At 47.9% G+C, this 25,977-nt stretch overlaps 1 protein-coding gene across 8 annotated transcripts in view; it reads left to right on the top strand.

The window, feature by feature from the left end:
- The window catches only part of LOC110494844 (sarcolemmal membrane-associated protein), a 112,513-nt gene that overhangs the window by 73,207 nt on the left and 13,329 nt on the right, over positions 1–25,977 (top strand). For all 8 annotated transcript variants that reach the window (XM_036950988.1, XM_036950985.1, XM_036950989.1 and 5 more), the window contains 5 exons: positions 1,521–1,721; positions 5,225–5,536; positions 9,428–9,545; positions 21,442–21,613; positions 23,514–23,648. In XM_036950988.1, coding sequence (XP_036806883.1) covers positions 1,521–1,721; positions 5,225–5,536; positions 9,428–9,545; positions 21,442–21,613; positions 23,514–23,648 — 938 coding nt within the window. The remainder of the gene's footprint in view (positions 1–1,520; positions 1,722–5,224; positions 5,537–9,427; positions 9,546–21,441; positions 21,614–23,513; positions 23,649–25,977) is intronic.

Below are 25,977 nucleotides of genomic sequence, written 5' to 3'. Positions count from 1 at the left end.
CCTTGTTCTGGAATAGATCTCATACCTTCAGCATCAACAACTGTCACCGTGTTCTGGAATAGATCTTATACCTTCAGTATCAACAGCTGTCACCGTGTTCTGGAATAGATCTCATACCTTCAGCATCAACAGCTGTTACCTTGTTCTGGAATAGATCTTATACCTTCAGTATCAACAGCTGTCACCTTGTTCTGGAATAGATCTCATACCTTCAGCATCAACAGCTGTCACCTTGTTCTGGAATAAATATAATATATTCAGTATCAACAGCTGTCCAGCAGAGAGGCTGCTGGAGGGATTAGGGTTGGGATGGTGGACCCTGACAGAGTGGCTGCTGGAGGGGGTTGGGGTGGTGGACCCTGACAGAGTGGCTGCTGGAGGGGGTAGGGTTGGGGTGATGGACCCTGACAGAGAGGCTGCTGGAGGGGGTAGGGTTGGGGTGATGGACCCTGACAGAGTGGCTGCTGGAGGGGGTAGGGTTGGGGTGATGGACCCTGACAGAGAGGCTGCTGGAGGGGGTAGGGTTGGGGTGATGGACCCTGACAGAGAGGCTGCTGGAGGGGGTAGGGTTGGGGTGATGGACCCTGACAGAGAGGCTGCTGGAGGGGGTAGGGTTGGGGTGATGGACCCTGACAGAGAGGCTGCTGAAGGGGTAGGGGTGGTGGACCCTGACAGAGTGGCTGCTGGAGGGGGTAGGGTTGGGGTGGTGGACCCTGACAGAGTGGCTGCTGGAGGGGGTAGGGTTACAGGGGGGGTGGAAACGTTCTTCCAACATTTTCCCCAAGTGCAAAACATGTAAGAATGGGCTGGTCGAGGAGTGGGTCCCCATCTGAAAGGACTTAAAATTCTCCCACGTGAACCGGTATTAATTAGGGACTGAGGCCGAGCCGTGGTTGGTTGTTCGTCACTGTAGTGTGTCACAAATCCTTTGAGTAACAGGCAGCCAGCCACGTGTGGTGGGTATACAGATACGGTACTGATGTCCATATCAAGGCGTGGCGATATAACGTATGCTGGGGTATTTGGGGTGGTGTTTGCTACGCCAGTGCATTCAATTATTAAGTGAAGTATATCTAAGAAGTGTGAAATTATCCAGCTCAGGGCTCCAGCTATGCATGTGATTTGCTAACTTGCTAGCTGTCAAGATCAAGCTTCTTGGTAACAGCTGAGACATTCAACCCCCTCCTTGATCCAGATCCAGGTTTTATTTTAAATAGCGCTTCTTCTGTGCACATTGGGGAATACCATATACCCCTGTATGGTACATAAACGGTATGAACATCTGCATGCTGCCCAACCCTATCCATAACTTCCTGATCAATTATGAAAACATAAATACACAACTGACTTTGATAAGTTTTTCTGTGGCCTTTCAATCTAAGCTCCAGCCTCTGCATCACATGTACTTTGTACAGCTGCCAGCATGGGTTCAGATCCCACCCACCGCTCTAGCACCCTCATCTCCTTCCTTTCCTTTATGCCTATATCTAACTATATCCCACCTGTCTGTCCTGGTCTAGATGAGCTGCGGATGGCCAACCTGGAGCCTGGGGACAGAGAGCAGGTGATTCACCACCTCCACAGAGAGCTGCTGGAGGCCCAGGAGTTGGCCAACACAGGCAAGCAGAAGTGTCTGGAGCTCCAGGCCTTACTGGAAGAGGAGAGGAGGAGTAACAGGCAGCAGACTAAGGAGTCAGCTAAGCAGATCCAGTACCTACAGAGTGAGTATAGTACCGATCAGTACCTACAGACTGAGGAGTCAGCCAAGCAGATCCAGTACCTACAGAGGGAGGATGGTACCGATCGGTACCTGCAGAGGGAGGATGGTACCGATCGGTCCCTGCAGAGGGAGGATGGTACCGATCGGTCCCTGCAGAGGGAGGATGGTACCGATCGGTACCTGCAGTGGGAGTTAACTAGAGCTAACCTTGGGGCGGCAGGGTAGCCTAGTGGTTAGACCGTTGGACTAGCAACCGAAAGGTTGCAAGATCGAATCCCCGAGCTGACAAGGTAAAAATCTGTCGTTCTGCCCCTGAACAAGGCAGTTAACCCACTGTTCTCAATTGGCCCAGCATCATCCGGGTAGGCGGTCATTGTAAATAACAATTTGTTCTTAACTGACTTGCCTAGTTAAATAAAGGTAAAATTAAAAAAAACTATGACTTGGATCACATATACATACACACACATCTTTTTTGTTTCTGCACCATTGCCTGTAAGCATTTCACTAAGGTAGGAAGTGCAACTTGACTCCATAGACTCTGTGTATAAACTTTGATTACCTGTTGTATTTGGGGCACGTGATGAGAAATAAATACTAATTGTAGAATAAGGCATGGGTAACAAAATGTGGAAAAAGCTGAGGGGTCTGAATACTTTCCGAAGGATCTCCGATGAGACTGTAAAACGGCGGCAATCTCCTCCATGAACATCAAAATGACAAAGCAAATACATGTTTTTAGATATTTTTGCAAATGTATTAAATATAAATAAACCAACCTTATTTACATAAGTATTCAGACCCTTTGTTATGAGACTTAAAATTGAGATCAGGTGCATCCTGTTTCCATTGATAATCCTTAAGGTGTTGCTACAACTTGATTGGAGTCCACTTGTGGTACATTTAATTGATTGGACATGATTTGGAAAGGAAAACCCATGTTTATATAAGGTCACACAGTTGACAGTGCATGTCAGAGCTAAAACCAAGCAAGGGGATTGAAGGTATTGTCCGTAGAGCTCCGAGACAGGATTGTGTCGAGGCACAGATCTGGGGAAGGGTACCAAAAAATATCTGCAGCATTGAAGACACAGTGGCCTCCATCATTCTTAAATGGAAGAAGTTTGAAACCACCAAGACTCTTCCTAGATCTGGCCGCCCGTCCAAACTGAGCAATCGGGGTAGAACGGCCTTGGTCAGGTAACCAAGAACCAGATGGTCACTCTGACAGAGCTCCAGAGTTCCTCTGTGGAGATGGGAGAACCTTCCAGAAGGAAAACCATCTCTGCAGCACTCCAGCAATCAGGCCTTTATGGTAGAGTGGCCAGACGGAAGCCACTCATCAGTAAAAAGGCACATGACAGCCCGCTTGGAGTTTGCCTAAAGATTCTCAGAAACAAGATTCTCTTGTCTAATGAAACAAAGATTGAACTCTTTGGCCTGGATGCCAAGTGTCACATCTGGAGGAAACCTGGCCCCATCCCTACGGTGAAGCATGGTGGTGGCAGCATCATGCTGTGGGGATGTTTTTCCAGAGGCAGGGACTAGGAGACTAGGCAGGATCGAGGGTCAGATGAACAGAGCAATGTACAGAGAGATCCTTGATGAAAACCTGCTCCAGAGCACTCAGGACCTCAGACTGGGGTGAAGTTTCACCTTCCAACAGGACAACGACCCTAAGCACACAGCCAAGACAGCGCAGCAGTGGCTTCGGGACATGTCTCTGAGTGACCAAACCAGAGCCCTGACCAGAACCCGACCGAACATCTCTAGAGAGACCTGAAAATGCCGTGACGCTCCCCATCCAACCTGACAGCGCTTGAGAGGATCTGCAGAGAAGAATGGGAGAAGCTCCCCAAATACAGGTGTGCTAAGCTTGTAGCGTCATACCCAGGAAGACTCTAGGCTGTAATCATTGCCAAAGGTGCTTCAACAATGTACTGAGTAAAGGGTCTGAATACTTATGTAAATTATCTTTCAGTTTAGTATTTTTATAAAACAATTATACATTTCTGCCATGCTAGAGTCTGTAAGTGCTGTAATTGTGAAGTCTAGGAGCAACAACGGCTCAGCTGTGAAGTGGTAGGCCACACAAACTCACCGAACTGGACCGCTGAGTTCTGAAGCGCGTAGCTCGTAATAATTGTTTGTCTTCGGGTTGGAACACTCACTACCGAGTTCCAAACTGCCTCGTGCTGACGTTGCCTACAAATAATTGTTCGTTGGGAGCTTCATGAAATGAGTTTCCTTGGCCGAGTATCCGCACACAAGCCTAAGATCACCATGCGCAATGCCAAACGTTGGCTGGAGTGGTGTAAAGCTCGCCGCCATTGGACTCTGGAGCAGTGGAAACGCGTTCTCTGGAGTAATGAATCACTCACCATCTGGCAGTCCGACGGACGAATCTGGGTTTGGAGAACGCTACCTGCCCGACTGCAAAATGCCAACTATGAAGTTTGGTGGAGGAGGAATAATGGTCTGGAGCTGTTTTTCATGGTTCGGGCTAGGCCCCTTAGTTCCAGGGAAGGGCAATTTTAACGCTTCAGCATGAAATTATATTCTAGACGATTCCATGCTTCCAACTTTGTGGCAACAGTTTGGGGAAGACCCTTTCCTGTTTTAGGATGTCAATGCCCCTGTGCACAAAGTGAGGTTGTCTAGTGGAAAGCTGAAGAGTGGAGGCTGTAATAGCAGTAAAGGGGGGACCAATTGTATGTTAATGCCCAAGATTTTGTAATGAGATGTTCGAAGAGCAGGTGTCAACATATTTTTGGCCATGTAGTGTACACTGAGTGTACAAAACATTAAGGACATCTTCCTATTAATGAGTTGCACTCAGAACAACCTGAATTAGTCGGCATGGACTCTACAAGGTGTCAAGCGTTCCACAGGGATGCTGGCCCCTTTTGACTCCAATGCTTCCCACAGTTGTCAAGTTGGCTGGATGTCCTTTGGGTGGTGGACCATTCTTGATACACACTAGAAACTGTTAAGTGTTATATACCCAGTAGTGCTGAAACAAACCGGTTCGCCTGGTACCTACTACCATACCCCGTTCAAAGGCACTTAAATCTTTTGTCTTGCCCATTCACCCTCTGAATGGCACATATACACAATCCATGTCTCAATTATCATAAGGCTTAAAAATCCTTCTTTAACCTGTCTCCTCCGCTTCATCTACACTGATTGAAGTGGATTTAACAAGTGACATCAATAAGGGATCATATCATTCACCTGGTCAGTCTGTCATGGAAAGAGTTATTCCATTATATAGTGTATATGAAAGTATATACCATCTGTTTCCAGGTCAGTTGGGGGAGAGATGTTCTATATTATATAATGTATATGAAAGTATATACCATCTGTTTCCAGGTCAGTTAGGGGAGAGATGTTCTATATTATATAGTGTATATGAAAGTATATACCATCTGTTTCCAGGTCAGTTGGGGGAGGGATGTTCTATATTATATAATGTATATGAAAGTATATACCATCTGTTTCCAGGTCAGTTGGGGAAGCTAGCGGTAGACATGGAGGAGCTGAAGGAGAGAAGAGAGAGCAGCGTCAGCAGCACACAGGAGGAGCTGTACTCTGCTCAGGAGGAAGTGCTAGTTCTCCACCACGCCATGGAGGCCGCCAGGGCCGAGAGGGAGCGAGACATCGCCGCCCTGCAGAGGGACCTGGGAGGTGTCACGGCCGAGCTGGAGAAGTGGCGTCAGGCTGCGTCGAAATACGAACAGGAGATGAACTCCCTGCAGGCCACCATCCAACAGCAGAGCCTGCACAGGCACCAGCAGAAAACTAACGATCTACAAGGTACGATACTATACTAAACCTAATCACTGACCCCTAACCCTTCCAACAGCAGAGCCTGCACCAGCACCAGCAGAGAACTAACGATCTACAAGGTACGATACTATACTAAACCTAATCACTGACCCCTAACCCTTCCAACAGCAGAGCCTGCACCAGCACCAGCAGAGAACTAACGATCTACAAGGTACGATACTATACTAAACCTAATCACTGACCCCTAACCCTTCCAACAGCAGAGCCTACACCAGCAGAGACCTCCTGAACTACAAGGTACATTGCCATACTATGTTAATCTAACTTGGAAATGAACTTCTTTTCATTGGGAGCACTGGAGCTCCTAGAAGAAAGGCTGTAAGGCTTGGAGCACCAAAAATAAAAAACTGCAAATGACGATCCTGACATTTTTAATTGTCATCAGTTGTTCAGTTTGCAGTTGCACTTTTAAATAAAATAAAGGTTGTTTGAATCACCTGTATAAATGTTTGCTGTTGCACTTTTCAATACGACGATTAAACGTTTTGTCTGGCTCACTCTCGTGATGATGAACACGTCGATTGACTCTCTAGCGATGTAGAACACGTCGTCGCTAGACTCTCTAGTGGTGATGTAGAACACGTTGTCGCTAGACTCTAGTGGTGATGTAGAACACGTCGTCGCTAGACTCTCTAGTGGCGATGTAGAACACGTTGTCGCTAGACTCTCTAGTGGTGATGTAGAACACGTTGTCGCTAGACTCTCTAGTGGTGATGTAGAACACGTTGTCGCTAGACTCTCTAGTGGTGATGTAGAACACGTTGTCGCTAGACTCTCTAGTGGCGATGTAGAACACGTTGTCGCTAGACTCTCTAGTGGCGATGTAGAACACGTTGTCGCTAGACCCTGGCGATGTAGAACACGTCGTCGCTAGACTCCGGCGATGTAGAACACGTCGTCGCTAGACTCCGGCGATGTAGAACACGTTGTCGCTAGACTCTAGTGGCGATGTAGAACACGTCGTCGCTAGACTCTCTAGTGGCGATGTAGAATACGTCGTCGCTAGACTCTCTAGTGGTGATGTAGAACACGTTGTCGCTAGACTCTAGTGGTGATGTAGAACACGTCGTCGCTAGACTCTAGTGGTGATGTAGAACACGTTGTCGCTAGACTCTAGTGGCGATGTAGAACACGTTGTCGCTAGACTCTCTAGTGGCGATGTAGAACACGTTGTCGCTAGACTCTGGCGATGTAGAACACGTCGTCGCTAGACTCTCTAGTGGCGATGTAGAACACGTCGTCGCTAGACTCTAGTGGTGATGTAGAACACGTTGTCGCTAGACTCTAGTGATGTAGAACACGTCGTCGCTAGACTCTAGTGGTGATGTAGAACACGTTGTCGCTAGACTCTAGTGATGTAGAACACGTTGTCGCTAGACTCTCTAGTGGTGATGTAGAACACGTCGTCGCTAGACTCTCTAGTGGCGATGTAGAACACGTCGTCGCTAGACTCTCTAGTGGTGATGTAGAACACGTTGTCGCTAGACTCTCTAGTGGCGATGTAGAACACGTTGTCGCTAGACTCTAGTGGCGATGTAGAACACGTTGTCGCTAGACTCTCTAGTGGCGATGTAGAACACGTCGTCGCTAGACTCTCTAGTGGCGATGTTGAACACATCGTCGCTAGACTCTAGTGATGTAGAACACGTCGTCGCTAGACTCTGGGGAGGGGTTAAAGAAGGCTTTGATTCCACCGCGTTTCGTTGTTCTTGATAGCTAGCTAAGAAATGGAAAAAGTTCTGAGGGAAAACGCGAAAAGGAATTGGTTGTGCCTGGCATGTGATTGGTTTAATTAGCTACATGTAAACATTTGTAGCATTTTGATTGGTTACGATTTGTAAACCATGTATTAGCCTTTCTGGTTTGAGCAGTGAAGAGTGGTGAAATATTGAGCCCTCCCCTAAAACTTCCAACTGCAGAACCAGCACCAGCAGAGAGCTACAAGTCACGTTAGGATAATATACTAAATCTTTATTTATTTATTTTATTTCACCTTTATTTAACCAGGTAGTCGAATTGAGAACAAGTTCTCATTTACAACTGCGACCTGGCTAAGATAAAGCAAAGCAGTTCGACACATACAACAACACAGAGTTACACATGGAATAAACAAGCGTACAGTCAATAATACAGTAGTTTCCAAACCTCAGATTTTCCACTTCCTGGTTGGATTTTTCTCAGGTTTTTGCCTGCCATATGAGTTCTATTATACTCACAGACATCATTCAAACAGTTTTAGAAACTTCAGAGTGTTTTCTATCCAATACTAATAATAATATGATTATATTAGCATCTGGGACAGAGTAGGAGGCAGTTCACTCTGGGCACGCTATTAATCCAAAAGTGAAAATGCTTCCACCTATCCCAAAAAGGTTAACAAACCTCCAGACGAGCTTCAATGCCACACAACTCTCCTTCTGTGGCCTTCAACTGCTCTTAAACGCTAGCAAAACGAAATGCATGCTTTTTAACCGATAGCTACCCGCATCCGCCCGCCCGCCCGACTAGCATCACTACTCTAGACGGTTCTGACTTAGAATATGTGGACAACTACAAATACCTAGGTGTCTGGCTAGACTGTAAACTCTCCTTCCAGAGTAATATTAAGCATCCTCAATCCAATATTAAATCTAGAATTGGCTTCCTATTTCACCACAAAGCCTCCTTCACTCATGCTGTCAAACATACCCTCGTAAAACTGACTATCCTACCGATCCTCGACTTCGGCGATGTCCTTTACAAAATGGCCTCCAACACTCTGCTCAACAAATTGGATGCAGTCTATCACAGTGCCATCTGTTTTGTCACCTAAGCCCCTTATACTTCCCACTACTGCGACCTGTATGCTCTTGTTGGCTGGCCCTCGCTTCATACTCGTCGCCAAACTCACTGGCTCCAGGTCATCTACAAGTCTTTTCTAGGTAAAGCTCCGCTTTGTCTCAGCTCACTGGTCACTATAGCAACACACATCCGTAGCACGCGCTCCAGCGCGCCAATGACTGGAACGAATTGCAAAAATCATATCTCCCTCACTAACTTTAAGCATCAGCTATCTGAGCAGCTCACAGATCGCTGCAGCTGTACACAGCTGTAAAAAGCCCACCTTCGATACTGCTATGCTTTATCTTGGCCAAGTTGCAGTTGTAAATGAGAACTTGTTCTCAACTGGCCTACCTGGTTAAATAAAGGGTTAGGGTTATATATATAAATACCTGGTTAAATAAAGGGTTAGGGTTATATATATATATATACCTGGTTAAATAAAGGGTTACATATATAAATACCTGGTTAAATAAAGGGTTAGGGTTATATATATAAATACCTGGTTAAATAAAGGGTTATATATATAAATACCTGGTTAAATAAAGGGTTAGGGTTATATATATAAATACCTGGTTAAATAAAGGGTTAGGGTTATATATATATAAATACCTGGTTAAATAAAGGGTTATATATATAAATACCTGGTTAAATAAAGGGTTAGGGTTATATATATAAATACCTGGTTAAATAAAGGGTTATATATATATATATACTTGGTTAAATAAAGGGTTAGGGTTATATAGATAAACACATGACAATACAGCATGGTAGCAGCACAGCATGGTAGCAGCACAATATGGTAGCAGCACAACATGGTAGCAACACATGACCATACAGCATGGTAGCAGAACAATATTGTAGCAGCACAACACGATAGCAGCTCAACATGGTACAAACACCTACTACCATTTTGCCTTCATCCTGTCTGTTACATGTGAACTAATGGCTCGAGAAGAATTTATGAATGTTTAAGGCTCAGTACAATGACTGTTCAGTGAGAATCAGCTGTTGTAACCTGTTCACATCTCTCTGTAGGGGAGTTTGAGCGTCTTCAGAAGGACTGTCCCAGTCTGCAGCAGGAATGTGAGTGTCTCCGTTCTGAGAAGACGACCCTGGTGAACAGACTACACGGACTGGAGACGGACCTGGACAGGTGGGTACACCATAGCCGTCACACTAGACATGTTAGGTGGTGGGTTGAGGTCACTCCCACCCCTGCCTGTACAATGACATCCAACTAAAGGAAGTGGTCAGTTCTGCAAAGTGTTGCTTTTTCAGTGTTTTATAGTCACATGTACAGGGTTGCAGGTGTTATTACAGTGTTTAATAGTTACATGTACAGGGTTACAGGTGTTATTACAGGGTACAGTGTTTAATAGTCACATGTACAGGGTTACAGGTGTTATTACAGGGTACAGTGTTTAATAGTCACATGTACAGGGTTACAGGTGTTATTACAGTGTTTAATAGTCACATGTACAGGGTTACAGGTGTTATTACAGTGTTTAATAGTCACATGTACAGGGTTACAGGTGTTATTACAGTGTTTAATAGTCACATGTACAGGGTTGCAGGTGTTATTACAGTGTTTAATAGTCACATGTACAGGGTTGCAGGTGTTATTACAGTGTTTAATAGTCACATGTACAGGGTTACAGGTGTTATTACAGTGTTTAATAGTCACATGTACAGGGTTACAGGTGTTATTACAGTGTTTAATAGTCACATGTACAGGGTTACAGGTGTTATTACAGGGTACAGTGTTTAATAGTCACATGTACAGGGTTGTAGGTGTTATTACAGGGTTTTATAGTCACATGTACAGGGTTACAGGTGTTATTACAGTGTTTAATAGTTACATGTACAGGGTTACAGGTGTTATTACAGGGTACAGTGTTTAATAGTCACATGTACAGGGTTGTAGGTGTTATTACAGGGTTTTATAGTCACATGTACAGGGTTACAGGTGTTATTACAGTGTTTAATAGTCACATGTACAGGGTTACAGGTGTTATTACAGTGTTTAATAGTCACATGTACAGGGTTACAGGTGTTATTACAGTGTTTAATAGTCACATGTACAGGGTTACAGGTGTTATTACAATGTTTAATCGTCACATGTACAGGGTTACAGGTGTTATTACAGTGTTTAATAGTCACATGTACAGGGTTGCAGGTGTTATTACAGTGTTTAATAGTCACATGTACAGGGTTGTAGGTGTTATTACAGTGTTTAATAGTCACATGTACAGGGTTACAGGTGTTATTACAGTGTTTAATAGTCACATGTACAGGGTTACAGGTGTTATTACAGTGTTTAATAGTCACATGTACAGGGTTACAGGTGTTATTACAGTGTTTAATAGTCACATGTACAGGGTTACAGGTGTTATTACAGTGTGTAATAGTCACATGTACAGGGTAGCAGGTGTTATTACAGTGTTTAATAGTCACATGTACAGGGTTACAGGTGTTATTACAGTGTTTAATAGTCACATGTACAGGGTTACAGGTGTTATTACAGTGTGTAATAGTCACATGTACAGGGTAGCAGGTGTTATTACAGTGTTTAATAGTCACATGTACAGGGTTGCAGGTGTTATTACAGTGTTTAATAGTCACATGTACAGGGTTGTAGGTGTTATTACAGTGTTTAATAGTCACATGTACAGGGTTGTAGGTGTTATTACAGTGATTAAGAGTCACATGTACAGGGTTACAGGTGTTATTACAGTGTTTAATAGTCACATGTACAGGGTTGTAGGTGTTATTACAGTGTTTAATAGTCACATGTACAGGGTTGTAGGTGTTATTACAGTGATTAAGAGTCACATGTACAGGGTTACAGGTGTTATTACAGTGTTTAATAGTCACATGTACAGGGTTACAGGTGTTATTACAGCACATATGTCAGAGTCAAGGCCCGCGGGCCACATCCGGCCCGCAAGAAGGTTTTTTACGGCCCCTGGGATGATCTTGATTTATTATTAGAACCGGCCCGCAGCAAGCCGGCAGCCCGCAGATCTTTTACACGCACCAATACTACATTTCCCACAATGCAAAGGTGACGCACCGAGCAGTAGGCTGCTTCATTTCAATATTTATTGGCACAGCAGTCGTCAGCATCACAGTAAAATTAACTTTCAGATACCCATCAAAAATGGCAAAACGGAAGGTGGATACTGAGAACCGGGGGTTTCAAACAAGGTGGGAGTCGGAGTATATGTTCACGAAGGTAGCTGGAAAACCTGTGTGTCTTCTGTGTGGAGAAAGTGTGGCGGTACTGAAAGAGTATAATCTGAGACGACATTATGAAACGAAACACGCGGACAAAAACAAGAATATGGACATGGAACAAAGGCTACAAAAGGCAGAGGAATTAAAACGAGGCCTCAAATCTCGACAGGCTCTGTTCAAAAAAGCCAAATCACAAGGCCAGGCTGCTGTCAAGGCCAGTTTTATTTTGGCAGAAGAGATCGCTAAATCAGCCCGGCCATTTACGGAGGGGGATTTCATCAAAAACTGCATGATTAAAGTTTGTGACGAAGTTTGCCCAGAAAAAAGGCAACTCTTTTTAAATGTGAGTCTGAGCAGAAACACCATTGCCGAGAGAGTAGACCAGTTGTCCATCAATCTAAAAGAGCAGCTTGTGAAAAAGGGAAAAGATTTTATTGCATATTCCTTGGCTGTGGATGAGAGCACCGACATTTCTGACATTGCCCAGTTGTCAATTTTCATCCGCGGAGTGGACTCCAGCCTAAGCGTGACAGAGGAGTTTTTGGCTTTACGTCCTATGCATGGCACAACTACGGGGCATGATTTGTATGAAGAGGTGTCAAGATGTGTAAATGAGATGGAGCTGCCTTGGGAAAAACTTGTGGGTTTGACAACCGGCGGAGCACCTGCGATGTGTGGACACAGGAGCGGACTGGTGGCGAAGATACGGGAAAAGATGCAAGAGGAAAACGCGACAGGTGAGCTGACAGCTTATCATTGTATCATACACCAGGAAGCGTTGTGCGGTAAAGCCTTGAAAATGGAGCATGTAATGAGCATCATCACGCGCACAGTTAACTTTATCAGAGCCAAAGGTTTGAATCACCGCCAGTTCAAGGCATTTCTGACGGAGTTAGAAACGGAGCATGGTGATTTGCCTTATCACACAGAGGTGCGATGGCTAAGCCAGGGAAAGGTGCTTCAAAGATGTTTCGAGCTTCGTGAGGAGATTTGTCTATTCTTGGACAGCAAAGGGAAAGACACAACACAACTCCGAGACGAAATGTTTCTGTGTGAAATGGCTTTTCTGTGTGACATTACGAGTCATCTGAATGCAATAAACTTGCAGCTGCAGGGTCGGGATCGTGTCATCTCTGATATGTACAGTACAGTGAAGGCATTTAAAACCAAACTGACTCTGTGGGAGACGCAGATGCGGAAAGAAAATTTGAGCCACTTTCCCAGCTGCCAGACCATGAAAGAGAAGCTCTCTACCAGTGCGTTCCCGAGCACACAGTTGGCTGATAAAATAGGTATGCTTACCACTGACTTTCGACGCCGATTTGCTGACTTTGAAGCACAAAAAAGCAGGTTGGAACTGCTCGGTAACCCATTTGCTGTTGACGTGGAAAGCTCACCACCAAACCTCCAAATGGAGTTGATTGACCTCCAATGCAATGATGCACTGAGGGAAAAATATGCGGCAGTGGGTGCTGCGGAGTTTGCCCGTTTCCTCCCCGGCACAATGCCCCAGCTGCGCATCCAGGCTGCTCAAACGTTGTCTATGTTTGGCAGCACATACCTGTGTGAACAACTGTTTTCTTTGATGAACCTGAACAAAACATCACACAGAAGTCGACTTACTGCTGAACACCTCCACTCAATTCTGAGGATTTCTTCAGCTCAGAGCCTTACCCCGAACATTGATGAACTTGTGGAAAAGATGGGACACCACCAAGTATCACCCTCAACCTCAAACAAGTGAACATTACTGTGCAATCACATATTTAGAGTTTTTACTCAGTTCAAGTTTAAAAGTTAAAATTTAATATTTGTTTTCACTGCATGTTACTTCTCCTTAAACAAAGTGTTGTTTTTGATTAATAGATTTTTGCACTTTATTTTTTTGTATTTCAAACCAATTATATTTTAAAAATATTTCAGTTGAGTGGATGATAGAAAATTGCTATTATTGTTTTTTCTTTGAAGTAAATTTAGCCCACTTTTGCTAAAATAGAAAATATAGTCTACTGATGGTGCCTTGAATACCGGTTTCTTTCATTTAATGTTCATGTTATGGGGATATTTATATAAAGGAAATTTGTCTTTTGTGTCTGTTGAAAATTAAAGATTACTGACAGAGCCATAAGAAAATATTGCTTTATTTATCTGATCATATTGTAATATATTTGTTAGGTTTTCAGTAGGTTCAATTAGGTTCACTAGACTATATGCGTCATTTAAAAATTTTTCAATGAACATTCGAACAGTCCGGCCCTCGTCTTGTAGCTGATTTTTTTATTTGGCCCTCCGTCCATTTGACTTTGACACCCCTGTATTACAGGGTACAGTGTTTAATAGTCACATGTACAGGGTTACAGGTGTTATTACAGTGTTTAATAGTCACATGTACAGGGTTACAGGTGTTATTACAGTGTTTAATAGTCACATGTACAGGGTTGCAGGTGTTGCAGCATGGGGTGGGGGGAATGACCATAGGGGGAACAGCAGCATGATCATTGGGGTGGGGGGAATGACCATAGGGGGAACAGCAGCATGATCATTGGGGTGGGGGGAATGACCATAGGGGGAACAGCAGCATGATCATTGGGGTGGGGGGAATGACCATAGGGGGAACAGCAGCATGATCGTTGAGGAGGTGGGGGGAATGACCATAGGGGGAACAGCAGCATGATCATTGGGGTGGGGGGGAATGACCATAAGGGGAACAGCAGCATGATCGTTGAGGAGGTGGGGGGGAATGACCATATGGGGAACAGCAGCATGATCATTGGGGTGGGGGGAATGACCATAGGGGGAACAGCAGCATGATCATTGGGGTGGGGGTAATGACCATAGGGGGAACAGCAGCATGATCATTGGGGTGGGGGGAATGACCATAGGGGGAACAGCAGCATGATCATTGGGGTGGGGGTAATGACCATAGGGGGAACAGCAGCATGATCATTGGGGTGGGGGTGATGACCATAGGGGGAACAGCAGCATGATCATTGGGGTGGGGGTAATGACCATAGGGGGAACAGCAGCATGATCATTGAGGAGGTGGGGGTGATGACCATAGGGGGAACAGCAGCATGATCATTGGGGTGGGGGTAATGACCATAGGGGGAACAGCAGCATGATCATTGAGGAGGTGGGGGGGAATGACCATAGGGGGAACAGCAGCATGATCATTGGGCTGGGGGGAATGACCATAGGGGGAACAGCAGCATGATCATTGGGGTGGGGGGAATGACCATAGGGGGAACAACAGCATGATCATTGAGGAGGTGGGGGGGAATGACCATAGGGGGAACAGCAGCATGATCATTGAGGAGGTGGGGGGAATGACCATAGGGGGAACAGCAGCATGATCGTTGAGGAGGTGGGGGGGAATGACCATAGGGGGAACAGCAGCATGATCATTGGGGTGGGGGGGAATGACCATAGGGGGAACAGCAGCATGATCATTGAGGAGGTGGGGGGGAATGACCATAGGGGGAACAGCAGCATGATCATTGAGGAGGTGGGGGGGAATGACCATAGGGGGAACAGCAGCATGATCATTGGGGTGGGGGTAATGACCATAGGGGGAACAGCAGCATGATCATTGGGGTGGGGGGAATGACCATAGGGGGAACAGCAGCATGATCATTGGGGTGGGGGTGATGACCATAGGGGGAACAGCAGCATGATCATTGGGGTGGGGGTGATGACCATAGGGGGAACAGCAGCATGATCGTTTAGGAGGTGGGGGGGGATGACCATAGGGGGGAACAGCAGCATGATCATTGAGGAGGTGGGGGGGAATGACCATAGGGGGAACAGCAGCATGATCATTTGGGTGGGGGGGAATGACCATAGGGGGAACAGCAGCATGATCATTGGGGTGGGGGGGAATGCCCATAGGGGGAACAGCAGCATGATCATTGGGGTGGGGGTAATGACCATAGGGGGAACAGCAGCATGATAATTGGGGTGGGGGTAATGACCATAGGGGGAACAGCAGCATGATCATTGGGGTGGGGGTGATGACCATAGGGGGAACAGCAGCATGACCATTGAGGAGGTGGGGGGGAATGACCATAGGGGGAACAGCAGCATGATCATTGGGGTGGGGAGAATGACCATAGGGGGAACAGCAGCATGATCATTGGGGTGGGGGTAATGACCATAGGGGGAACAGCAGCATGATCATTGAGGAGGAGGGGGAGAATGACCATAGGGGGAACAGCAGCATGATCATTGGGGTGGGGAGAATGACCATAGGGGGAACAGCAGCATGATCATTGGGGTGGGGGTAATGACCATAGGGGGAACAGCAGCATGATCGTTGAGGAGGTGGGGGGGAATGACCATAGGGGGAACAGCAGCATGATCATTGAGGAGGTGGGGGGGAATGACCATAGGGGGAACAGCAGCATGATCATTGAGGAGGTGGGGGGGAATGACCATAGGGGGAACAGCAGCATGATCATTGAGGAGGAGGGGGAGAATGACCATAGGGGGAACAGCAGCATGATCATTGAGGAGGTGGGGGAGAATGACCATAGGGGGAACAGCAGCATGATCATTGAGGAGGAGGGGGAGAATGACCATAGGGGGAACAGCAGCATGATCATTGGGGTGGGGAGAATGACCATAGGGGGAACAGCAGCATGATCATTGGGGTGGGGGTAATGACCATAGGGGGAACAGCAGCATGATCGTTGAGGAGGTGGGGGGGAATGACCATAGGGGGAACAGCAGCATGATCATTGAGGAGGTGGGGGGGAATGACCATAGGGGGAACAGCAGCATGATCATTGAGGAGGTGGGGGAGAATGCCCATAGGGGGAACAGCAGCATGATCATTGGGGTGGGGAGAATGACCATAGGGGGAACAGCAGCATGATCATTGAGGAGGTGGGGGGGAATGACCATAGGGGGAACAGCAGCATGATCGTTGAGGAGGTGGGGGGGAATGACCATAGGGGGAACAGCAGCATGATCATTGAGGAGGTGGGGGAGAATGACCATAGGGGGAACAGCAGCATGATCATTGGGGTGGGGGGGAATGCCCATAGGGGGAACAGCAGCATGATCATTGAGGAGGTGGGGGAGAATGACCATAGGGGGAACAGCAGCATGATCATTGAGGAGGAGGGGGGGAATGACCATAGGGGGAACAGCAGCATGATCATTGAGGAGGAGGGGGAGTAGCGGTAAGGTTAGTGAGAGTTGAGGGTGTGGGGGGGACTATTGTCCAGGCTTACAGTACTTGCCCTCGTCTGAGTGATTGAGGCAGAGAAGACAGGGCGTGGCTGGGGTTCTCTTCTTGACCTTCCAGCGACAACTGGTGTTGTAGGTGTCCTGGCAGGCAGGCACTGGTCACCCAGTGGTGCGTTCAGCTGCACGTATCTCCCTCTGAAGGGTTCTGCTGCCCGGGGCGGTGGAGTTGCCGTATCAGAATGTGATGCAGTACGACAGTATGCTCTCTGGCGCTCCTGTAGAACACTGAGGGCCCTCTGGGATAGGCCGAATTTCTTCAGCGTCCTGAGATTGAGGAGTCGCTGTTGTGTGTTCATGTGGTTAGACGTTTCAGCATCTCTGAGATGTGTACGCAGAGGAATTTTTACTTATTGACTGTGTCCACGGTGGCCCCATTGATGAGGATGGGGGGATGTGTCCAGCCTGGTTCCTCCTGAAGTCCACAATCCTCTCCTTTGTTTTGCTAACGTTGAAGGGAGAGGTTGTTTACCTGGCACCACACCGTCAGAGTGCCTACCTCATGATGAGCACCTCCTCCATTCAGAGCCGTTTCCCACAGCACCTCCTCCATTCAGAGCCGTTTCCCACAGCACCTCCTCCATTCAGAGCCGTTTTCCACAGCACCTCCTCCATTCAGAGCTGTTTCCCACGGAACCTCCTCCATTCAGAGCTGTTTCCCACAGCACCTCCTCCATTCAGAGCTGTTTCCCACAGCACCTCCTCCATTCAGAGCTGTTTCCCACAGCACCTCCTCCATTCACAGCTGTTTCCTATAGCAGCACCTCCATTCAGAGCTGTTTCCCACAGCACCTCCTCCATTCAGAGCTGTTTCCCACAGCACCTCCTCCATTCAGAGCTGTTTCCCACAGCACCTCCTCCATTCACAGCTGTTTCCTATAGCAGCACCTCCATTCAGAGCTGTTTCCCACAGCACCTCCTCCATTCAGAGCTGTTTCCCACAGCACCTCCTCCATTCAGAGCTGTTTCCCACAGCACCTCCTCCATTCACAGCTGTTTCCCATAGCACCTCCTCCATTCAGAGCTGTTTCCCACAGCACCTCCTCCATTCAGAGCCGTTTCCCACAGCACCTCCTCCATTCAGAGCTGTTTCCCACAGCACCTCCTCCATTCAGAGCCGTTTCCCACATCTCCATTCAGAGCCGTTTCCCACAGCACCTCCTCCATTCAGAGCTGTTTCCCACAGCACCTCCTCCATTCAGAGCCGTTTCCCACAGCACCTCCTCCATTCAGAGCCGTTTCCCACAGCACCTCCTCCATTCAGAGCTGTTTCCCACAGCACCTCCTCCATTCAGAGCCGTTTCCCACAGCACCTCCTCCATTCAGAGCCGTTTCCACAGCTCCTCCTCCATTCAGAGCCGTTTCCCACAGCACCTCCTCCATTCAGAGCCGTTTCCCACAGCACATCTCCATTCACAGCTGTTTCCCACAGCACCTCCTCCATTCAGAGCCGTTTCCCACAGCACATCTCCATTCACAGCTGTTTCCCACAGCACCTCCTCCATTCAGAGCTGTTTCCACAGCACCTCCTCCATTCAGAGCCGTTTCCCACAGCACCTCCTCCATTCACAACTGTTTTCACAGGTAGGACAGTTCCATGTTTGGCACCGTCTCTGCTCTTCATGAACCAGGTTTTAGTGCGGGCGGTTTAACTTCTAGTTTCACATCAGATGTCCACTTCCCTGTATACAGACACACTGGGAAGAGTAAAAGGGACTTTTGCTGCCTCTGCTCTCTGTCAGTCCCCAAGTCTCTGCTGACACTCAACACCGTCCTGTCAGGACTGTTTCTCCTTCAACATAGTACTATCTCAATCTGGGGGGTAGTAGTGCTAGCTTGGCACTGAGGTGGCTGGGCTAGCAGGTATTTAACTGTCTGGGTGTGAGGTAGAGGTGGCTGGGCTAGCAGGTATTTAACTGTCTCGTGTGGGGAAGAGGTGGCTGGGCTAGCAGGTATTTAACTGTCTCGTGTGGGGTAGAGGTGGCTGGGCTAGCAGGTATTTAACTGTCTCGTGTGGGGTAGAGGTGGCTGGGCTAGCAGGTAGTGACAGTCTGGGTGTGGGGAAGAGGTGGCTGGGCTAGCAGGTAGTGACAGTCTGGGTGTGAGGTAGAGGTGGCTGGGCTAGCAGGTATTTAACTGTCTCGTGTGGGGTAGAGGTGGCTGGGCTAGCAGGTATTTAACTGTCTCGTGTGGGGTAGAGGTGGCTGGGCTAGCAGGTAGTGACAGTCTGGGTGTGGGGAAGAGGTGGCTGGGCTAGCAGGTAGTGACAGTCTGGGTGTGGGGAAGAGGTGGCTGGGCTAGCAGGTAGTGACAGTCTGGGTGTGGGGAAGAGGTGGCTGGGCTAGCAGGTAGTGACAGTCTGGGTGTGAGGTAGATGTGGCTGGGCTAGCAGGTATTTAACTGTCTCGTGTGGGGTAGAGGTGGCTGGGCTAGCAGGTAGTGACAGTCTGGGTGTGGGGAAGAGGTGGCTGGGCTAGCAGGTAGTGACAGTCTGGGTGTGAGGGAGAGGTGGCTGGGCTAGCAGGTATTTAACTGTCTTGTGTGGGGTAGAGGTGGCTGGGCTAGCAGGTATTTAACTGTCTCGTGTGGGGTAGAGGTGGCTGGGCTAGCAGGTAGTGACAGTCTGGGTGTGGGGAAGAGGTGGCTGGGCTAGCAGGTAGTGACAGTCTGGGTGTGAGGTAGAGGTGGCTGGGCTAGCAGGTATTTAACTGTCTCGTGTGGGGTAGAGGTGGCTGGGCTAGCAGGTATTTAACTGTCTCGTGTGGGGTAGAGGTGGCTGGGCTAGCAGGTAGTGACAGTCTGGGTGTGGGGAAGAGGTGGCTGGGCTAGCAGGTAGTGACAGTCTGGGTGTGGGGAAGAGGTGGCTGGGCTAGCAGGTAGTGACAGTCTGGGTGTGGGGAAGAGGTGGCTGGGCTAGCAGGTAGTGACAGTCTGGGTATGGGGAAGAGGTGGCTGGGCTAGCAGGTAGTGACAGTCTGGGTGTGAGGTAGATGTGGCTGGGCTAGCAGGTATTTAACTGTCTCGTGTGGGGTAGAGGTGGCTGGGCTAGCAGGTAGTGACAGTCTGGGTGTGGGGAAGAGGTAGCTGGGCTAGCAGGTAGTGACAGTCTGGGTGTGAGGTAGAGGTGGCTGGGCTAGCAGGTAGTGACAGTCTGGGTGTGGGGAAGAGGTGGCTGGGCTAGCAGGTAGTGACAGTCTGGGTGTGGGGAAGAGGTGGCTGGGCTAGCAGGTAGTGACAGTCTGGGTGTGGGGAAGAGGTGGCTGGGCTAGCAGGTATTTAACTGTCTCGTTTGGGGAAGAGGTGGCTGGGCTAGCAGGTAGTGACAGTCTGGGTGTGGGGAAGAGGTGGCTGGGCTAGCAGGTAGTGACAGTCTGGGTGTGGGGAAGAGGTGGCTGGGCTAGCAGGTAGTGACAGTCTGGGTGTGAGGTAGAGGTGGCTGGGCTAGCAGGTAGTGACAGTCTGGGTGTGGGGAAGAGGTGGCTGGGCTAGCAGGTAGTGACAGTCTGGGTGTGGGGAAGAGGTGGCTGGGCTAGCAGGTAGTGACAGTCTGGGTGTGGGGAAGAGGTGGCTGGGCTAGCAGGTATTTAACTGTCTCGTTTGGGGAAGAGGTGGCTGGGCTAGCAGGTAGTGACAGTCTGGGTGTGGGGAAGAGGTGGCTGGGCTAGCAGGTAGTGACAGTCTGGGTGTGGGGAAGAGGTGGCTGGGCTAGCAGGTATTTAACTGTCTCGTGTGGGGAAGAGGTGGCTGGGCTAACAGGTAGTGACAGTCTGGGTGTGGGGAAGAGGTGGCTGGGCTAGCAGGTAGTGACAGTCTGGGTGTGAGGTAGAGGTGGCTGGGCTAGCAGGTAGTGACAGTCTGGGTGTGGGGAAGAGGTGGCTGGGCTAGCAGGTAGTGACAGTCTGGGTGTGGGGAAGAGGTGGCTGGGCTAGCAGGTAGTGACAGTCTGGGTGTGGGGAAGAGGTGGCTGGGCTAGCAGGTATTTAACTGTCTCGTGTGGGGTAGAGGTGGCTGGGCTAGCAGGTAGTGACAGTCTGGGTGTGGGGAAGAGGTGGCTGGGCTAGCAGGTAGTGACAGTCTGGGTGTGGGGAAGAGGTGGCTGGGCTAGCAGTTATTTAACTGTCTGGGTGTGAGGTAGAGGTGGCTGGGCTAGCAGGTAGTGACAGTCTGGGTGTGGGGAAGAGGTGGCTGGGCTAGCAGGTAGTGACAGTCTGGGTGTGGGGAAGAGGTGGCTGGGCTAGCAGTTATTTAACTGTCTGGGTGTGAGGTAGAGGTGGCTGGGCTAGCAGGTAGTGACAGTCTGGGTGTGGGGTAGAGGCGGCTTGGCTAGCAGGTATTGGAAGGGGGGTGTGTTCACTTTGCAAAATGAGATCAAAGTACCTCTCTCTGAGATACAACATTTGCAACGACTTCAGACTTCCGTCCGTATCCTGACATGATCTTCTGCTGTCCTCCCCTTGTCTTCCAGGGAGCCGACTGCCAGTCAGCAGCAGACTGATGTGTTTCAGAAGATCCACCCTGTCTGGACTTCTGGACATGGTTTTATATTGTCTCTTTGTCCCCCTCAGTTCCAGGAAGCAGACTGCCAGTCTGAGCAGCAATCTGCAGAGTTTGGAGAAGTCCCAGGGAGAGATGCAGAGTAGACTGGGCTCACTGCAGGACCAACACCTCCAGGACGCTAACAAGCTGCAGTCACAGTTAACCCAGGCTGCTAGCAGCACACAGAGCCTGCAGAGAGAGGTATGATACATGTCCCCGAGAGAGAGGTATGATACATGTCCCCCAGAGAGATGTGTGATACAGGTCCCCCAGAGAGAGGTATGTTACAGGTCCCCTAGAGAGAGGTATGATACAGGTCCCCCAGAGAGATGTGTGATACAGGTCCCCTAGAGAGAGGTATGATACAGGTCCCCTAGAGAGAGGTATGATACAGGTCCCCTAGAGAGAGGTATGATACAGGTCCCCCAGAGAGAGGTATGATACAGGTCCCCCAGAGAGAGGTATGATACAGGTCCCCCAGAGAGAGGTATGATACAGGTCCCCCAGAGAGAGGTATGATACAGGTCCCCCAGAGAGAGGTATGATACAGGTCCCCCAGAGAGAGGTATGATACAGGTCCCCCAGAGAGAGGTATGATACAGGTCCCCCAGAGAGAGGTATGATACAGGTCCCCTAGAGAGGTATGATACAGGTCCCCTAGAGAGGTATGATACAGGTCCCCTAGAGAGGTATGATACAGGTCCCCCAGAGAGATGTGTGATACAGGTCCCCCAGAGAGAGGTATGTTACAGGTCCCCTAGAGAGAGGTATGATACAGGTCCCCCAGAGAGATGTGTGATACAGGTCCCCTAGAGAGAGGTATGATACAGGTCCCCCAGAGAGAGGTATGATACAGGTCCCCCAGAGAGAGGTATGTTACAGGTCCCCTAGAGAGAGGTATGATACAGGTCCCCCAGAGAGATGTGTGATACAGGTCCCCTAGAGAGAGGTATGATACAGGTCCCCTAGAGAGAGGTATGATACAGGTCCCCTAGAGAGGTATGATACAGGTCCCCTAGAGAGGTATGATACATGTCCCCCAGAGAGATGTGTGATACAGGTCCCCCAGAGAGAGGTATGTTACAGGTCCCCTAGAGAGAGGTATGATACAGGTCCCCCAGAGAGATGTGTGATACAGGTCCCCTAGAGAGAGGTATGATACAGGTCCCCTAGAGAGAGGTATGATACAGGTCCCCTAGAGAGAGGTATGATACAGGTCCCCCAGAGAGAGGTATGATACAGGTCCCCCAGAGAGAGGTATGATACAGGTCCCCCAGAGAGAGGTATGATACAGGTCCCCCAGAGAGAGGTATGATACAGGTCCCCCAGAGAGAGGTATGATACAGGTCCCCAGAGAGGTATGATACAGGTCCCCCAGAGAGAGGTGTGATACAGGTCCCCCAGAGAGAGGTATGATACAGGTCCCCTAGAGAGGTATGATACAGGTCCCCTAGAGAGGTATGATACAGGTCCCCTAGAGAGGTATGATACAGGTCCCCCAGAGAGAGGTATGATACAGGTCCCCCAGAGAGAGGTATGATACAGGTCCCCCAGAGAGAGGTATGATACAGGTCCCCCAGAGAGAGGTATGATACAGGTCCCCCAGAGAGAGGTATGATACAGGTCCCCCAGAGAGAGGTATGATACATGTCCCCTAGAGAGGTATGATACAGGTCCCCCAGAGAGAGGTATGATACAGGTCCCCTAGAGAGGTATGATACAGGTCCCCCAGAGAGATGTGTGATACATGTCCCCTAGAGAGGTATGATACAGGTCCCCCAGAGAGAGGTATGATACAGGTCCCCTAGAGAGAGGTATGATACAGGTCCCCTAGAGAGAGGTATGATACAGGTCCCCCAGAGAGGTATGATACAGGTCCCCCAGAGAGAGGTATGATACAGGTCCCCTAGAGAGGTATGATACAGGTCCCCCAGAGAGAGGTATGATACAGGTCCCCTAGAGAGGTATGATACAGGTCCCCTAGAGAGAGGTATGATACAGGTCCCCCACAGAGGTATGATACAAACACGTATCTCACTTTCTGTTGCTTTTATCTCTCTCCCCCCCTTCTCTCCCTCTCTATCTGTCTATCCCCCCATAGTATGAGGACACTCAGAACTTGCTGTGTGATCTGAGGAAGTGTTGTGAGAGGACTGAGCAGGAGAAACGCTCCATCAACGAGGAGCTGGAACAGTGTAAAGTTAACCTCAAACTGCTGCAAGACAAGGGCCAGAATGTGAGTAGTGACCCCCTGACCCTACACAGAGGCCACCAATCTCTCTTGTCTTTGGTTCAGAGCCTGTACTGGATATGCTAAAGGAATCACAATGGGTGCTCTGGGACATCTATGTCTGTTATGAGAACCATTCATGATGTTCCCAATTTAATGTTATTTTTTGCAAGACATTTGACTGTGAGTCTTGGACAAGTCAGCATTGCCTGAGACAGATTGTCCCATAGGGCATTTGATTGTAATTTATTTCAATCAGTCAATCACACATATATACCTTTTATGCGATCTACAAAGAGAGAAAGTAGCTGTCCAGAGTGTTGGGATGCCAAAGACGATATACCACTACCACCATTTAGAGTTCCCAGTCTGAGGGAGAGATGACCAGAATAACAAACATGAATAAATATGATATAACTACCTCTAGCCTGGGTTACATCCACCCTAACAGCATAATGAATAAATATGATATAACTACCTCTAGCCTGGGTTACATCCACTCTAACGGTGTAATGAATAAATATGGTGGAACTACCTCTAGCCTGGGCTACATCCACCCTAACAGTGTAATGAATAAATATGATATAACTACCTCTAGCCTGGGCTACATCCACCCTAACAGCATAATGAATAAATATGATATAACTACCTCTAGCCTGGGCTACATCCACCCTAACAGCATAATGAATAAATATGATATAACTACCTCTAGCCTGGGCTACATCCACCCTAACAGCATAATGAATAAATATGATATAACTACCTCTAGCCTGGGTTACATCCACCCTAACAGCATAATGAATAAATATGATATAACTACCTCTAGCCTGGGCTACATCCACCCTAACAGCATAATTAATAAATATGATATAACTACCTCTAGCCTGGGCTACATCCACCCTAACGGTGTAATGAATAAATATGATATAACTACCTCTAGCCTGGGCTACATCCACCCTAACAGCGTAATGAATAAATATGATATAACTACCTCTAGCCTGGGCTACATCCACCCTAACAGCATAATGAATAAATATGATATAACTACCTCTAGCCTGGGCTACATCCACCCTAACAGTGTAATGAATAAATATGGTGGAACTACCTCTAGCCTGGGCTACATCCACCCTAACAGCGTAATGAATAAATATGATATAACTACCTCTAGCCTGGGCTACATCCACCCTAACAGCGTAATGAATAAATATGATATAACTACCTCTAGCCTGGGCTACATCCACCCTAACAGCATAATGAATAAATATGGTGGAACTACCTCTAGCCTGGGCTACATCCACCCTAATGGTGTAATGAATAAATATGATATAACTACCTCTAGCCTGGGCTACATCCACCCTAACAGCATAATGAATAAATATGATATAACTACCTCTAGCCTGGGCTACATCCACCCTAACAGCATAATGAATAAATATGATATAACTACCTCTAGCCTGGGCTACATCCACCCTAACAGTGTAATGAATAAATATGATATAACTACCTCTAGCCTGGGCTACATCCACCCTAACGGCATAATGAATAAATATGATATAACTACCTCTAGCCTGGGTTACATCCACCCTAACAGCGTAATGAATAAATATGATATAACTACCTCTAGCCTGGGCTACATCCACCCTAACAGTGTAATGAATAAATATGATATAACTACCTCTAGCCTGGGCTACATCCACCCTAACAGCATAATGAATAAATATGATATAACTACCTCTAGCCTGGGCTACATCCACCCTAACAGCATAATGAATAAATATGATATAACTACCTCTAGCCTGGGCTACATCCACCCTAACAGTGTAATGAATAAATATGATATAACTACCTCTAGCCTGGGCTACATCCACCCTAATGGTGTAATGAATAAATATGGTGGAACTACCTCTAGCCTGGGCTACATCCACCCTAACAGTGTAATGAATAAATATGATATAACTACCTCTAGCCTGGGCTACATCCACCCTAATGGTGTAATGAATAAATATGGTGGAACTACCTCTAGCCTGGGCTACATCCACCCTAACAGTGTAATGAATAAATATGATATAACTACCTCTAGCCTGGGCTACATCCACCCTAACAGTGTAATGAATAAATATGATATAACTACCTCTAGCCTGGGCTACATCCACCCTAACAGCATAATGAATAAATATGATATAACTACCTCTAGCCTGGGCTACATCCACCCTAACAGTGTAATGAATAAATATGATATAACTACCTCTAATCTGGGCTACATCCACCCTAACGGTGTAATGCTTTTATATCTAAGATGGCGGGTGAGCAAGCATACACCTCAGGGAGTTATAAC

Source organism: Oncorhynchus mykiss, chromosome 17, assembly GCF_013265735.2.
Source record: "Oncorhynchus mykiss isolate Arlee chromosome 17, USDA_OmykA_1.1, whole genome shotgun sequence".
In the NCBI taxonomy this organism is placed as follows: Eukaryota; Metazoa; Chordata; class Actinopteri; order Salmoniformes; family Salmonidae; genus Oncorhynchus; species Oncorhynchus mykiss.
Note: the sequence above shows the minus strand (reverse complement) of the source record. Positions and strands in the feature narration are given on the sequence as shown.